Here is an 18,013-nt window from a genome sequence, read left to right as displayed (position 1 = left end):
GTAAGAGAGAGGGGGTCGAGGTAGTTCAACTCAAACTGTCACCTTGAGGCTTCGTTTACAGCATCTGCAAGAGTCCAGGGAGTTGGTAGGAAATGAAAAAAGCCAAATTCAAGGGGAGAAAGACACAATATGGGATGATTTTTGGGTTCAATAAAAGCCTAATGGATTAACAACAAAGGATGGCAAAAATGTAGTGCTACTGTAAACCTATTGACATTGTGTATAGCAGGATAAAGAACAGAGGAGTCAGTGGATAAACTTTTCCAAAACCTCCCTCTCTGGCATTTTATGTGAATGTATGGGAGTCAGTGCAACCCAGCTGTCAGCAGAGCACTGAAGCATTTTGGAAATCTCTCCTGCACCTCCTCTCCTCCCCTCATTCTCTCCTGCTCCTCCACCTCTCTCCCTCTCTTTCCTGCTCTATAGCCGCTGCTCGTTTCCCTCTGCAGCTTGATCCATCTGTTGTTTCGTTTTTACGACTCGGGACGGAAAACTGTCTTATCTAGGCTCCTCTTAAGAAAAGCACATCACCTCCATCTAGAAAATAGTGCTCCGTTGGGACCATCTCCCTCCACCCTGCACCACTTAATACACCAGAGCATTGTTCTGTGTCCACATTCATCTGTTCTTCCATTTTTAACACTCATTGCTGCTGGGTAAGCTAACAAATATTACGGTGTGGATACAAAAGACAAAAAAAGAAAAGAAAAGCCCAGTCATGGCATTAGACTTAAGTGATAAACTGCAGTGTGAACTAGCCAGAGGGATCCTTAGATGAGTTGAAATGAAGACTGCACAGAGGGAGGACTTTCTATATAACTTCTGGTAAACAAAGTTAAAGAGAGCGAGGGTGCACAGCGCTCACAGAAATTAGGACCATCCATCCTTCTACGGTTTAACCTATATATGTCAGCAGAGAGCTTTTAAGACTTGTGTATATGAACCTTTACAGGTTGATGTATGCTGGGACTTTACAGTGCATTCAAACTGTATTCAGACCACTTCACAATTTTTCCCCACATATTATTATGTTGCAGGCTTTTTGCTCAAATAAAAAAAAACACAATTTTATGGCACCGGCAGCAGCTGGTGCATGGAGCCTCACCTCTTTGGTGTCCCAGACCTCTGCTCCATCTGTGTACATGACCAACAGCTTCTGGTTGCCCTTCCCTGGGGCAAAGCGAATCTTCTTCACCCAGCCACGGTGTGTCGGGATCCCCCTGAAAGCATTGGTCATTTTGAGATTGATTTATTTAATCTCCCTGCACCAGACCATGAAAGAAACATCAGGGACTGCAGAACGCTGCAGCCAATGGCTCTGGATCAGAAGGGCCGATCCCAACTGGACCCCAAGATGTAAGGGACACACACCCAGGTCTGATCAGCCTGTTGTGGGCCTGAGGGAGTCATGTGATGAAATGTGCCTAACATCCACTGGTGGTCGCTAACATCTGCTGGTGTTTGGCAACTTATTAAACTAGTGTGGGAGACCCTTCAAACACACAACGGTTATTCACCATCTTGTCCTATGTGTTCAAATGAATTGTCAAAATTCACAGAACTTACTGCAATGCCTCATGTTTTATATCAAAACCATTATGATATATCAGATTTTATATTATGATATTTTGAGATTACAGACTTTCTGCATTTTTCAAACCTATTTTCTTCTACACAACTCTAAAGTTAAACATTAACATGCTTATCTTGATAATCAATCCATTGACATTCTGTACAGGAACATTTTTTGTTGCACATTTTATTATTACACCGTGACCCATTATACAGTAGAGTGTAGTTGTCACCTGGATAAACGAGCTTTGAGGTCCCAGAAGTTGAGATTACCGTCCACATCTCCAAGCACCAATGTGTCACCTTTCCAGGCAATGCAGGCGATACTGCCCATACTTCCCTGCAACACAGGAAGAGAATTTTTTTCAAAAAAGAACAAAGGGAGGAGAGCCGTACATTTGTACACTGCACAAAGATTCAAGAATCTGAAAAACACTGACATGAACCTAAACAGTTTTTAGAGCAAGTCCTAATTCTAAAGGTTCAGTGTGTAGAATTTTGTGAAATTAAGTGGTGAAGTTGCATGTTGCAGTCTGGACTACTGTAAATAATATGGCGGCCTCTGTAGAGAGGACCCGCTCCAGTTGTAAATGTAAAGTATTTAAATATAAAAGGGCCCATTCTAGGGTAAGAAAACAATTCGTACAATTTAGATGATTGATTACACACTAGTGAAAACATCATTAGGATTTCTCTATATTCAATTTCAGCCAATAAATCCATTACACCTAAATCTTACACACTGGACCTTTAAGCATCATGCCTTCTTGAAACTATGAGGATTACTCTATACGAGGTGCACTAGTGAGTTGCTGTAGTTGAATCATTGAAGTACCGAGAAAACCTTTGTCTTAAAAGGCAACTGAAGTCAATGATTATCTTCTAATCTACATGATTGAATAATTAAAGTATTGAGAAAAAAAATACAAGACAAATTGGTGACACCCCCTTTAATCCTCGACTATAAACATCTTCCTACTCCCCAGTAGGGGCGTCTAGATGTCCCAATATTGACAATAACTGTTATTATTGTTATCATTATTCAAATGATTGATGTTGTGGTATTATAAAATATTATAGTGTGAATCAATCAAGCGCCTCCAAAATAGTTTTTGTTGTTATTATTTTTCAAACTTTCTGTAAGAATCATGATAATATTGTTGACATGCTAATCTTCTTGTGAGAATCAGATATCTTGACAGCCGTACTCCGTAAGACTGAAAGTTTGAGTGTGGATGAAAACTGGAAAATAAATGAAAATATCTTCAACAGTCGAGTCGTAAACAAGCACGCCGTCTGAGTATAATTAGGCCAGTGCGACAAAACAGAACGCTGATGTGTCAGATCCCCTTCAGCGTGAGCACAGTGGGCGATAGGACAAAACTTTTTAGGCTAGTTTCATTTACTTTCCTGACAGAGATATGAAGATCCTTTATCATCCTGAACGGATTGTAAAAGCTTTGGGGTATGCAAATCTTTGAGTTATGAATCTGCAGCCGTCAAGGAGATAAGGCTTTGAAATCCCCAGGTAAACCTCCAGTGTCTGCCTGTGTGGGGTGAAGGTACGCAGGTAGAGAGCGAAGAAAAAGAGAGCCTGCTTTACTGCTCTATTCGCTGCACAGATATTGACTTGAGAGAGGATATACTGAAGTGGCTTTCCTTTGGAAATACTGTATGGAGCTAGATCACTTTTACAATCTTGAATTGTAACAAAAAGAAATAAAAGTTAGTGATAATAACATTTTTAAAATGCAACAATCAACAACAAATAACAGATGGTTCCTCCCACTCTATAGCATGACTCACCCCGACACAATAACAAGTCACAATGAGATAATGAGTCTGAAAATGTTCCTGAAGCCAAAACCTTCATAAAAGGCTTTGCATACAAGAGCTGTAATACTGTATTTGAAAAAAAAAATTTGAAATAGATCTTTGCTAGTAGTGACACATTGACATCTAATGTAACGAAATGCAGATAAAACATCCTGTTGCCACTTCTCTCTCAGCAAATTAATAACTTGCATAGCATCAGATGCTTTTCAAGTAAATACAATGAAAGTTTCTCTCTCCCCGAGTCTGAGTCACGATCTGAACTCGTACAGAAAACATGCAGTATCTGGGACAAACTGATGAAACACTCCACATCTCACACCTTCAGTTGGCCGTTTGTTCTCTTGAAAAAAAAAGAAAAGAAAGTTTGATCTGCCAAAAACATAAAGACTTAAGCTGAACCTTCACCTTGATTCCATGCAGTTTATTACTGCACAAGAAGTTGGCAACTTTTTTGTTGTTGAAGCCAGCATCTATATCATCCCCCACACAAGCCTCACAAAAAAAACTGAAGGACACAGGATGCAGAGGGGGAGTGATGGCTTTTACTTGATCGAGGAGGAAACTGCAGATGTTGGCTTACAACCAGGAAGTAGTTTTTCTTTTGAGCTCCAAAAAGGAGTTTATTTTCTGACATAATGCAGATGCTTGATCACAAAAGCAGCAAAGAAATGAATGTGAAAGACTTATTTTCATTCTCTTTGAAAAAAAGGAAGAATAGTGCATATTGCAAAAAAGATAATGACAATGCCAGAGGGATGCAAGAAGACAAACGGAAGAAAAGATGACAGATTAAGGATGAAAACAGGATTTATTAGTTTAAAAAATGTGATGTGGTGGGGATTTTTTGTACAAAGGACAGCGTACGTTAAAATACTGAGTGAAAGTATTGATTAATAGATTAGACAGATAACAGTCTGATACAAAGAGAGGAGAGAAAAAAGTCGTGAGAGGAGACAGATTCAGATCTTGTGTGCAGAAGGGTTTAACCAAATATTAAACTGAATGGAGACACAGAGATATAGAGCATGTAGGAAAAGCCTTGTTCAAGGATCACTGACATAAAAGGAGAGACATAAAACAGACACATAGTCTCTAGACTCACATCAGGGGGAATTCGTGCACCATCTTTGACTGTGTTGCCCTCTACGGTGATGTGGTAGACCTGCCCGTCTGTGTCGGTGAATACAAAATGCTCTCTGGCTGAGATGGCTTGGCTGGTCTCTGACTTGCTCTCTGCATCCTGTAGGAGACTGTAGCAGGGAAATCACACAAAGAGACAATCTTCTCAGATAAGCACAACATGTCAGTTTTTGAAAACACTTTCCAGTGTGAAATATTTTGACATCTTGATATTTTCACAACTGATATTTTGCCCTCTGGCATTGCTATCCAAACAGGGGTAGTTTAACCACAGAGAGGGCTGTGCAGTGTCCAGACTATGGTGCAGGAAGATTAGAGAGAGGCTCAATTAACTTCATCAAAACAATATAATCGCATAAAGTCTATAGCGTTGTGACTCATGTGAAATCTAGTTAACAAGTGATTCTGGATTCTAGATATTAATAAAATATACTAATGATCACCAATAATGGGTGCTGTCGAAAACTTGAATTGAGTTAATCTTACAGTAGTGGGGGTATGTAAGACTAAAACAAAGACGAGATCAAAAAGTGTGTCATTAATTGCTGTGACTTTTTTTATTTAATTTTAATTGTTCACAAAATAGCTTTAACTCATGCCATATCATTGAGCCACCTAAGTTTCAAAAAGGTGTATAAAATAGGTTTGAAATAATGTATTACTTTTGACCGCTATTGGCTTCTTTGATATCATTTCCACCTTCGATTGATTTGATTTCCACCTTTACCACGACTAGTTATACTGTTTAAATGTGCATAAGAGTGTTCAACTAAGCAACATGTCACTCTATGATAAATAGCTTTCTAACATAACAAAACCAAAACCTTCAGCGTTATGATGCTGACCTGATGACTGAGGATTCAACGCAACTCTGCTCCGCGTCTGACACCGTCTGCCGAGCCATGGCCTCCCTCGCTGCCATTTGCTTCTTCTTTAGACTCTTCAGATTGTGGGACGGGGACCATTCCTGTTTATACACACAGGTTGCAGTTACAGCGACAAAGCCAGACAAAGACCCAGACACAATCAAATTTGCTGACATAAGAACAAACCCGGACAGAGACAGGAAGGAGGGAAAAGGAAGGGATTTGCATTTACAGTAGATGCTTACATAAATGAGACCAAGACACACAAGAGAGCTGATTTCCCCAATCCATGCAGTCATCCTAACTGGCGGAGCACTGTGGCTGTAGCCTGGTTAACTCAAGGTTGTAATCAATATGGAAATGAGACAGCAATATGGGGCTGGGGGAGGCCGGCATGTATTATTATTGTTACTGGCATTTTTATTTGCCCTGTGGAGGCTTTTACAGCCCCACTGCGAAGTTTCCCCAGCATAACTCTTTTTTTATGAGTATTTCTCCGGCCTAATGAAACCTCTGTTCTTTGCTGAGGTTACTGAAATTTGCAGACTAATCTTTCAAATGGGCCACACAAACACAAAAAGGGAAAGGGGTCTAAAAGTATGGGAGACTATTACCAAAGGAAAAGAGACAATACGATTAACCTTGTGCTTTGTTAAAGTGATTACGTAACTGAAAACATTTCATCATTACCAGAGCAGTGACAGTGGGGAAGTTCTTAGCCATCTCCCGCAGAAGTGTTCCTGTCCTGGTGTCCCAAAGCTCCAGGGGTTTGTCTCTGAAGACCACCACCAGATACTGTCTGAGGACGGACATCACAACACACACATTGAGTCTCAAAAATATAAACTGTGCACAACCCACGCTATACGATTTCTTGTGCTAGTAACAAAAATGGTTGCCATTTATCTTGGATGTCTAAACGTTGGATGCAAAGCTGCTACTTCGTCAGCAAAGTGTCAGATCACCAGGACTGACAGTGACAGAATGAGTTCATGTTTACCTGCTCAGGTATTTTTTCTGTTCATGTGTTTTTTTTCTTCTGTTTGACTGTCTCTTTCATATTGTAGTATTTGTTAGAGGCCCTTATTGTAGTCAAAGAGCAAGAAGAAGAAAAATGTTCTCTAGCACGAATCATACATTCCGACTTGTGACATGTCCTTCAGTGTGTAAACCCTTGTTACCCTCTTGCTCCCTGTAACTATAACCCCAGGCCTTATTTAATTATAAGGTGGGATTTGGGCAAAATGCCTTGTTAAAATAAAATGGTAATAAGATGAAAAACAAAGATGATACACTGCCCAGTAATTACATAGTTCTTTATCTCCTTTTAGCTTGTGATGTGCTTTTAAGATAATTTTGCACCTCATCATACAATTTACTATTTTACATCAGACTATTTCCCTAATGCATCAGTCATTTGTAATTTTTCAGAAGCCTGTTTGTGATATACATAAATATATAATTTGCATGGCCATGACCTGTGTATCAACCATTTTTTATGGCCTCCAGAGCACATTTTACCTTTTACTCTGGGTAAGCAAAACAGCAAAAAACTGCAAGTCCCAGTTTTCATCTGTTCTCGGAAGAATAATTAAAGGTGTCACTTTCCAATATGATACATTATAAGCTTAATCTTATTCTAAATATACATCAAAAAATGCAAGAACCAAGATAGTTTGGCATTTTTTAAATATGTTGCCCTTGAAAAGAAAGTAAAGTTCCAACACATCAAGATCAACCGAGCACAAATGACAGAGAATATGTATCTGATAACCTTGCCTATAGTTTAATTTCTCAAAAAGTGTGTGATGACTGTAAATGCAGACAAGCGCTTTTATTTTTATGAATATCACAAAAACGATTGAAGAAAATAGTCACCATCAGGAACACCGTGCAACATGAATATGAATGAAGAGCTGAAGGTTTTTGGGGACAATCAGATACAAACAACTGAAATGAAAGATTTGTGCTTTTCTTTCAGCAGAATACCATTAGAATTTCAGTCAAACAATAAAGAAAAAAAACGTAGGCTCCCTTCAACCATAATAAATATTGAATTAAATGTTCACAAATGGATAAAGATAGGAGAGAGACAAAGGTGAGATGGCCCCAGGCAGTAAGGTGAAGGGCTCTGTGTGGGGGTTAATATTTCATATAGTATGTTAAAGTACAGTTGGCCTTATTGTGTGTGTGTGTGTGTGTGTGTGTGTGTGTGTGTGTGTGTGTGTGTGTGGTGTGTGTGTGTGTGTGTGTGTGTGTGTGTTTCTCAGGTAAAAGCATTAGAGATTGTGTGATGTTGTTGGTATCTGGTTTTGTTGGTGGTGGTGAAGGGGGTAACTCACTTGAGGTGGGACACTTTAATCATCTCAATGGGTGGCTCATCATTTCCTCGCTCACCTCTGAATGCAAAGCATCTGCCTGGAAAACACAGCAGCCACGGAGAGGGAGAGAGTAAGTGACAGACAGGAGGTGATGATGGAACACAGATGACAGTATCTCTCTTCACACCTCTGAAAAGACTGTTTCATCTCATTTCACTTTAGCTCTGCTGCGTCCTGATTTCATCTCTCTTTGCCGAAGTAGGGGGGAGAGCAAACTTCAGACAACTTATTCTCACCATTCACCAGACGTTATGCAGAGTGTCAAGGTGCCCCTTTAAACAAAACAAGAATGCCCTTCAGGTGTATGGTATCGTGTTTGCACAAGAAAGTGCTGATCGGACTTTCTGGAGGACACTTTGGAAGGTGGCCTGTTTGAAACGTCCGAGTAACGGAGCAGCCTGTGGTGGTTTGGGGAAGAGGGGTGAACTCCAACAGGTGTGTTGAGACGGACGTGTACCTGTATGGAATTAAATAGCTGAGCATATGGTGTAGGGAAAACTTTGGGGACGTGTGGCTCACTCCATACTAATGCAGCCGTCTCCTCCATATCCTCTAACGTTTGCACAGTTACACACAGTGGGAGGGGTCGTATGTCCTGATTACAAAGGGTCAAGTATTGTCTCTAACACACACTCACACATACGACCCAAGGTCTGAAACACATTTCATGGTGCAGCAAAATGCATCAATAAAGACACGGGGTAAAAATGTCTTCATTTGCTTTATGTGAAGGGAAGAGGCTTTGTTTTTCTAATTAACATAGTAATGTCTGAACTTTTATGCTCTTCACCTTCTGTGGAAGATTATCAGAGAAATACCTTCGAGTGTTGAGCTGATGACACCAGCTATGAATTTGCATGTATAAATAGTGGGGTAATTATCTTTTGTACACATGATACAAACGTGCAGGAGGCTGTGCAAACTGGATCTACTGCCATGTCTCAAGCCCAACATCCCCCGGGTTAGTGCAGCACCCAAAAATTGTTTCCCAGATAACTAATACGTCCATTCAGAAAAGCTGCTATATTTTCTGCACAGACCAGACATCACCAGCATTGAGTAAGGTGAGCGAGGAAAATTGTTTTCCATCCTCGAGTCTCAAATCTTATCAGAAAAATGCTCAAGCTGTAATGTAATGGATTTTTCTTACAGCTGAAGTAAAAAACCTTTTATAGCAAAAACCTACTTTTATTTGTTTTATTTAAGGACATAAATATGCAAAAATATGCTCACTTTGCCTGAATAGATTCTGCAAATGAGCATGATGCTCGAGAAACAGAAACAAAACTGTGAAAATCTGCCTGCAGTCTTCCTGAATGTGGTCCATGACATCAAGGTGTTGTAACAATTTTGGATGGTATATAGCATCTAAAATTAAGGTAACATTAAATATCTGATAAGGTAAGAATAAATCTGTTACTCAAATAAGCAGACAAAAAAGGCAACTGATTCCATCTGTTACGGTTCAGCATTATATGCTTGTTAAATATGAACATCTCATTTCTTCCTGTAGAATAAATTGCAAATATGACATCCTTGAGTTGTTGAGAAATTCAGTTTTGACTGAACGTAGCAAGCCGTTTCCCTCTGCTTTCCTTTTCATTTTGTTTCTACACCAGACCAAAGACCTCCCAGACCTCCTGCATCTCTGCACTGAACACAGACAGATTAAAAAATATTGATATTTTCATGTGAGCCATGACATCTAAATCCATACAGCCTATCTCCACGAGCAGCAGCTGCATTCCAAGTCAAGGACACCCGAGAGCGGAGGTTCTTAACCTTTTCTAGTCACAAACCCCCAGGATAATCACATTGGGGCTTCTGAACCTCTCCCACTACCCGCATGCAAACACATTGATCACCAATCAATGTCTGCAACTCCTTTGTCACATATACCATTAGATGCACCGTAGGCTGGAAAGTGGTTTAATGATTTTTGGTGTCTGAATATTTTTGGCATATGATTACCCTAAGCACCACAGCTAACCAAGAGTTTGTGCTGTGAAGTGGTGAAATGAGTCTGGATACATTAGGGGGTGTTGGTGTAAGGTGCAGGGCAAATTGATAGACGGACAGAGAACATGGAGTTTCTTAGCCTGCTTTTTTTTTCATCATTGTAAATAGATCTTTCAGCCCTCCTTTCCCTCCATTGTAGCGATCAATCTACAGACAAAAGGGAAACGACAGGGACGTGAAGGGACCGTCAATGTGAGGGAGGGAGAGGGTGGAGGTGTTCGACAGAGATGACAGAGATGAAAACCATAAACAGCTGTTTCTGTGCATCTCCTTCACTGACTTTGAGTGATTGTTCAGAATGCTCTGATAAATAAATGTTAAGAAATAAAGACTCAAGTTGAATTTCTGATGACAGCTCTGTTTTGTTTATTTTTAACAGCTAGCACCTGCGTGTTGTTGAACGTGCTCTGGGCACTGCAGATTTTGATGCATTACATGATTTTTTCCTCTGTCCCTGATCCGCTGCAACAATGCTGTGTTCTGTGGCCTCCTGATTTACAAACAAAAAACTTGACATATTGTGGTTTCATGTGATATCTGACAAAACTGGTTATATCCGCTTTGTTAAACATGAAAAGCCTGATCAGTAGATTTTATTTGTCTGGCGACCCCTGGAATCTATTAACCCTAGGTTGATAAATACCATCTTGGGGGATTTCATTCACTTGAACTCATTTGAACTTAGAAGGAAAAACAATTAAGTATGTCTGCGCTGGGAAGTGTATGGGGCTATAACCAAAGCTATTGGTGTGGACTGTTAACTTTGATGACTCCAGAGCTTAGGAGAGACTCATTAAAGAAGTGACTTACCCTCACCGTTGGCCTGATTGAATTGGGGATAAAGGCTCTGCCACCGATTCCTTACTCTGACCATATTTTTTTATTGTGTCCATGCAAAATTCTCAAACCGCCCATTAAAGTTGAAATTTGTGCAAAATGATAAAAGTGCTCATCAATTATTTATATCCAACATCGCATCCAACTGATCACATTAAAGTTACTTTCCAACTTTTGGCACAGAAAACATAGCACTGTATATACTGCAGAAAGACTTTACTGCTGCTGCAGTAATTCTATAGACCCATCAAGGAGCTCAGGCAAGGTATGTCGCTCTGCGGGAACTCATGATAGGATCTCATTTTCGGAGCTTGGCCTCCCTTGGTGATACCCTAACACTGTTTGGTTTGGACCATAATTTGGAGGAGTGTGTAAGTACTTCCTGGGGGTGAACAAAAACAGTCCCTGTTTTCTAGAGATCCCACTGTATTATCATTTAAAGATCCCTCAATACGTCCCCTTTGCTTGTTTACACTGAACCAATTAAACAGGCATATCAACGCCCCCATGTGCGATTTTAGATAACATGCAGCGTTGTGAAATCAGAGGTGTGATGTGCAGCACAATTGCGGCCCATATTTTTTCCAATCCTGCTCTGTGACTACCTGGGCTGCCAACAACAAAGGTGGAACAACAATACTCCTAATTCTTTAGTGAATCACATTGAGCGAGAGCGAGAGCGAGAGCGAGAGAGAGAGAGAGAGAGAGAGAGAGAGAGAGAGAAAGAGAGAGAGAGAGAGAGAGAGAGGGACTGAAGTGCTTATTTGTTTATTGTTGAGTATTTATTCTCTTTGTTAGTGTAGAGTCGTGAGCATAACAGAAATATCAAGAACCATGACCAACATAAAAGTGATAATGGTAACCCTCAGGTGGTGCGTGTGCGTGTGTGTCTCTCACCAGTAGACAGGTCGACATGCTGCAGCTCGTTTCGCACCAGGCCCATGTTGTTGGGGGAAGAAGTGGCGAAGGATAGGAAACTGGTAAGACTCACCCATTCAATCCCCCTGCGGAATAAGCACACACACTCAGGTTTTTATTTACATGAATAATATTGCTATCCCATACGTGCAGTTTATTTGTGAAATATTCCTTCCGTAACATCCTGACAAGGTATTACTTCTAATTTAGCACAGTGTAAAAAAAAGTGTGTGATATGAAAATGTTTCTAGAGGTGGGCACAGCTCAGGGAGCACACACACACAGACACACTCCACTCTAATGAGATGGTAAATAGCCACATGATTAATTAGTCAATTTCCCCACTAAATGTAAATGAGATGCTAAGTAGCCAGGCCTCCTTTGGCATGACTGTGATCGGGCAAGGGCTGCTGGACTCATTTCCATAAGCACCTCTGCTCTTCCCAACGCACAAAACACACAGCTTTGAACTTAATGCTGAACGTCACAGCAGCGGACATAACAGCGGCGCTCTACAGAGACGGCCCTGATCTGATGGCACTGCTTTGATATGAATGTCTGAGTGGGTTTGTTATGTTATTCATTTACTTTCCATTATTTGTCCTTTTCCGTACCCTCCCGATATTCAAAAACGCGAGGGGTTCAAATCTACCAGAGCAGAGTGCAACACCAAGCAAATAAACAATGGGCAAATGCTTGCATGTGTAAAATACTAGGCGCCACATGTGAGCACAGTGTACAAAAGCATTCAGTGAGAGATGACAAGCAGATGAGAAGCAGTTCAGCATCATGTACTGTACTTCAAATCCTCGGTGACACCAGAAACCAGGCAGAGAGATCCGCTGCCTAATCACTCCCTTTTACGCCACACATACACAGCTACAGACATTTCAAGTAACTTGTGCTTGTGTTGCATAGCTCACTAAAGTAAGCTGGAGTTTCACATTCATGGATACCAACTTCTCTCATTAAAGAAAGCCTGGCTCTGCTCAAACAAATCACGTTTGCTCCCGATCAATCTCTTAACGGCATTAATGATTCAATCTCGAGCTTAATTAATCCTGGTGAAATAGTTTTACTCCTCATTAGAGAATACTAACTAATCACGCGCAGCCCTGCTCTTTGTTGACGTTTGGCCGTTGCATTTTGGGGCTCAGCGTTCTGACTTCATCTCCTTTCAGTGCGGTTCGCCACGCGCACCATGATGAACCAGGTCATAGAGCAGAAACACAGCAGGACATAAGAGTTAACTATTAAACAAAACCTCCCTGAAACAAAGCCAGATTTAGGTCAAATACGTAACTACTTTCTATGTTGAGGGATCTGTTTTGTCTACACCAGGAAATCTTTGTCTCACATATCTCGTGAACTATTCATCTTATCAGCTTCACATTTGGCATGTGTATCGCTAAGGGCCCAAGGAAGTGCAGTGTTGAATTGGGACTTTAAGATAGATAAACTTTGCATAAACAGGCAAACAGTGCCATGCAGTTAGTGTGGACAGCTGTCGAGGGTTGAACATCGAGGATGCTGATCTCCGGCAACAACGTTCATAGAATCACTTGCTTTGTATCCATCTGAATTACAGAGCTTTTACATTGAAAAGTTGTGAACTTGGGTCTGAACATTGTGTTGAGTACTTAACAGACTTCTGAAATAGCCACCATGTATTGGATGAAAATATACAGCCCATTAGGTAAATCATTCAAACTTGTACATAATTCCCACGTGAAGGGTAATAAAGCATATTCAGTTTCATTTTAAGAAAAACAATGACTATAAAATCTTCATTGCAGATTTATAACTTCCCTAGACTGCTGTAAAAAGCTCTTCACACAATGTTCAGTACACAAACAATAAAAAGTGACATTATACTCTATTTGAGGGGGACTCACTAATGAAAAATGAATAATTCTGAACCAGCTCCAGATAATTAGGCCAAGCTAACAGCCCATTCCAGACAGGCAGGTTTAGAACGGGCACTGCACTAGTTGTAAACGAACTTCAAAAACTATAACTCTGCAACTTCACTTGTGATATTGCTTCGGTCAGCTTGTTATGAGTAATGAGCAACCACAATCACAACAGTCCTGAAAACCATATTAATCTGGAATAATTGAGTTCTTCAGAATACAAAAACCCAATCAAATTAAGTGACTACTTTTAATAACTTTTCGCAGCACAAACATGGATGCAGATAATGTATTGTTTTGTCCCGGCTGGATTTCTCCATTAGCCCAGTGGTAACACCTCTTCTTGGGATCATAGAGAATGGAGTTATTGTTTCGTCAGTCACAGTCCCTGTTGCCAGCCCACATCAAGAGAAAAAATACTTAAAAATTAATAGGCAAAAGAGAATAGGGTGTTTTTGCAGGAGGTTCTGGCACTGAAGTATTCATGACCCATTCATATGCAGCATTGAGCAGAATCTCAACAATTTATCTTTATAAATAGCTTCGATCTGTATCAGGCAGAGTTTCCAAACTAAAAAGCTCCTAATTGTGTTGGTGGTCTCATCATTGATTCCAAGAAATGTCATCAACAACTGTTCAATATTACTGATGTTGTTAGTTGTTATTTTCCCTTTTCAAAAGCTTGGTATTGAAGAGAAGGAGGATGCTGTCTAATAATGAAGATTGCTTGTCCCTGAATGGCCCCTGCGATGTGTGATTGACAGGTTCATTAATTAGCTACTTGAGAGAATGGTGTAGTGTTCGGAGGTTAAGAGAACATTACAGGAGAAGCCTAAATATTAGGCCCATTTTTCACTGTACAAAAGAGTCAAGTAATTTGTTTTATGTGACAAATGAAAATTTAATTAATATTCAGCGTGCATTTCAGTGTAATAAATAAAACTTTCCTCCCAGGCAATATTGTGACTTGTCATAGCAGGAAAAACACAAGTGTAACTAATAAAATGACTGTGTTCCGCCGGGGTTTTCCATCGAGCCAGCATGCGTAATACGAGAGCACGACATTAAAGTTTTCAACACCCGAGGTTGACAAGTCTAGCAGGTCTATACTGTGAGAAACGTGGATGCTGTGAAAATTGGGTTTGGTAAACAAGATAAGAGAGTGTGTTGTATTCCTTGTGTGGAAATCAGTGAAGGGTGACGCTCCTATTGAGATTTATTCCAAATTAATTGTGAAATGGCAGAGATGGTATGTTTTTTTGTTCCCTCATAGGATAAACAAAATGACTAAAGGACGGATGGATAGTATGTATAGTGTTTACTGGGTAAATACAACACCACACTGGCTGTACCCAAAGTGTAACATCAGCAGTTTGTGTTGATACTGTATATAAAATTGGGCATCGCAAATCTAAAACACCCTCTACTCCAAACACAATCTCTCAAACACACTTACACAAAGGTCGACACACACACATACACACAGTGCATTATGGGCCTTGTGATGCAATTTATTGGGTTGTTGTGATAAATGGATTTGCACAGTTTGCAAAGCCGGTCCCATTTTTCAAGTGCATCTCAGTTCTGTGTGTGATCACCCACACTTCAGGACCCCACTTACCGTTCAGTTAGTTGTTGGTATACAGTATATGTATGAAGGCAGGCGTTCACACATAGTTGTTGTTTTTTTCTTTAAATATGCTCTGGTGTGATCACACAGTATATGGTGCCAGGGTTTTTCTGAGACCATCACCAGACTTTCACTTGTCAACACATTAAAATTGTCAGTCTTTCTGATTTAATTTGCATATAAAAGCAAAGTATGATGTGGGCATTCTACGTGTAGATAATATACAGTAGGCCATATATTTAACCACCATCTCTATATCTGTTTGAATTACCCGTATTCTTGTAGCGCTTGTATAATTATTCAAGTCAAAAGTACTGCACTTAGCTGAAGTACTCTAAGATATGCAGATAAAACCCTTATAAAGAAGGCCAGGGAATTACTTCTCTTTAACACAACAGTTGTCATGGTGGCACTCTAATTATGTGAGTGCCAATTGCCTCCACTAACTTTAATGAGCCTGAAAACAATCAAGAAAAAAAAGAAAGAATCAATCCGCCTTGAGCTGAGTGACTGGCCACTGGGGTTCATCCAAAATGCTAGAATGTTGTTTTACAAATATTGGTTCTTAAAAGCAGCACGACTGCACACACTTCACTGGTAAGCTAGTGTGCGGACGATGTAAAAGTTCTGCACAGAAACAAAAATCTTACCTGACTTCACAAGAGTGGACACTGAGTTCTTTGTGGAGAAGACCACTGGTCAGGTTATAGACCAGTACAGAACCGTTACTGGTGCCTGAGATGAAGAGGAACAGAGGGAGGGAGAGAGAGAGAGAGAGAGAGAGAGAGAGAGAGAGAGAGAGAGAGAGAGAGAGAGAGAGAGAGAGAGAGAGAGGGAGAGAGCAGAGAATGAGGAATATGACACAGAAAGACGAGAAGTCACACGCAAGACATGTTCTTATCTTAGCAGCATCTCGCCTCCAGCGGGCTCAGAAAGATGACACGTCAGTGTGACAACACATGTGTTCCCTGCAATGCAGAAGGTGGGGATAGAGGCAGCACATCAATCTGTGACTCATCCAACTCACAGCCTACGGACACTGTCCATCCACTGCTGGGGAAGTAACACAGAAGCTCTACCTCCAACTCTAACCCCCCCTGAGTTAATACTGCATGTGACCATTGACACTGATCAAAAGGTTTGAGAAATGTTGACAAACTGTTTATAATATACCAGAGAAAATCCAGGATATACCTACTTTGAGATTATTTTTGAATACTTCTTATGTGGGCAACATTTCCAACTATAAATTGATTTAAACTCAAATGTTTTAACATTTGCAGGGAAAGCTGATGTTTTTTAGCAAAGGCCTGGTTTAAATCCAGACTGAAATTTATACTAAGGAGCTCGTTTGATGTATTAAAATTAAAAAGTTAATGATTTTGCATCCTCTGGGGATTTGTGATGTCACATTTTTGTTCCTCTACTAGACTATATAAGAGCCCATGTTTGAAGAATATGCAAAAGAAGCCCTTATTTACACTTTCAGCACTGAACCATAGAAACCTAATCCTATTTAGTATAAGGACGTTTCCGTTAAACGATTAGAAAAGATTTTCTTATGCGTTTATATAATACCATTGGCTAGATTTACATTAATCGGAAAAATAAGCTAAAAATAGCACAAAACAGCTTTGGTTATAACTTAAGAAAGGGACATGAAGTCATTAAAACAACTACTCAACTCAGGAGCATGGTGCACACAACTCTGTAGCAGATGTGAAGGCAAATAAAAGCCAATTCTCATGATGTTTAGAAAGTGTTTAACTACGTTTGGGGGATTTCTATATATTTCTGTAATGATCGCCAGCAGGTGCAGCAGGACATTCAGATCTATGATTATCCTGAGTGTGATGGAACTGGGCTGATGTGCCAGTCCCTCTGCGAAGTACTGCTCAGTCTGCACCGTGCGACAGCATGACAACCACATGCTGACACAACATCTGGAGGTAGTGATAGGCAGAGCCCACAGGCACTGCCACATGGGCGCATGCATCGTGTGTGTGTGTGTGTTGTGTGTGTGTGCTCCTGCTCCCTGAGTAGCTGATAGATGACATGCAGTGTGACTGTAGGAAGTTTCAGGAGGAAGTTGGGCAAACAAAAAGTGGGTTGTCTGTGATAAACATACAGTAGATATTTATTTCCCTAATTTGTTTCATAACGTCTGTTTGAAGGTGATCAAAAGACGCAGCCTGCTCCTTGAAGTGGAGAAGAGACTATTTTTAAGAAGATGTCATTGTGATTCTGGAAAAGATAACTGAAATATGATGGAAAATAGCATCATTATTTGCCAAAATTCCCTTATAATTCAGGTCAGCTGGTCATTACACAGGCTACTAAATAAGATAAGAAATTTTCGTATTATGGTGAATGCTGCTCAGTATTTGACAGTTGTGCAGTTTTTTCTCTATGTTTTTACGAGACAAATACAAAACAAATCTTCCCGCTTTAGGTTAGGAAAACATTTCCAATAAAAAGTTGTTTAGTTGGTTAGCTGAGCTGCCCAACCATAAAGCTCTCTGAATACTCTTTGTTTTAAATCCATACCAAAACTGAAGTGTAAACACATCTAGTTTGTCATTTTACAAGGGGGGGACTACTACTTGACATAGCACAGTTTGCTGCTGCTAAGCTAACCGGCTGCTGGCTTCAGGGTCATGTACAGACCGGGAAGTGAAGCAGAAGTAAATTTGGAAATTTAAACTAAAGGCTTTGAGTTTATATAGAATATTTTGTGGACTTCAAATGTAATTGATATTCCCAATGACAGACCAGTGGAGCTGAGAATGTGAATCAGTCCATCGGATAATTGTTTTGCTTTTTGAAGTGCATGCTTCACTAGCTGCCTGAATGTCAGTGCGTAGATGTTTATTTCCCACATTTTGCAATTGAAAAATGTAT

At 40.2% G+C, this 18,013-nt stretch overlaps 1 protein-coding gene across 1 annotated transcript in view; it reads right to left on the bottom strand.

Moving 5' to 3' along the window:
- wdr11 (WD repeat domain 11) overlaps positions 1–18,013 on the bottom strand; it is a 55,442-nt gene that overhangs the window by 13,917 nt on the left and 23,512 nt on the right. The window contains exons 11-18 of the mRNA XM_035172712.2: positions 15,763–15,847; positions 11,549–11,655; positions 7,757–7,832; positions 6,105–6,213; positions 5,394–5,515; positions 4,511–4,658; positions 1,806–1,912; positions 1,106–1,220 (exon numbers count right to left, since the gene is read on the bottom strand). Of these exons, the coding sequence (XP_035028603.1) occupies positions 1,106–1,220; positions 1,806–1,912; positions 4,511–4,658; positions 5,394–5,515; positions 6,105–6,213; positions 7,757–7,832; positions 11,549–11,655; positions 15,763–15,847 (869 nt within the window). The remainder of the gene's footprint in view (positions 1–1,105; positions 1,221–1,805; positions 1,913–4,510; positions 4,659–5,393; positions 5,516–6,104; positions 6,214–7,756; positions 7,833–11,548; positions 11,656–15,762; positions 15,848–18,013) is intronic.

Source organism: Hippoglossus stenolepis, chromosome 12, assembly GCF_022539355.2.
Source record: "Hippoglossus stenolepis isolate QCI-W04-F060 chromosome 12, HSTE1.2, whole genome shotgun sequence".
Lineage (NCBI taxonomy): Eukaryota > Metazoa > Chordata > Actinopteri > Pleuronectiformes > Pleuronectidae > Hippoglossus > Hippoglossus stenolepis.
The sequence above is the reverse complement of the archived record's forward strand: the minus strand, read 5'-3'. Positions and strand labels throughout refer to the sequence as shown.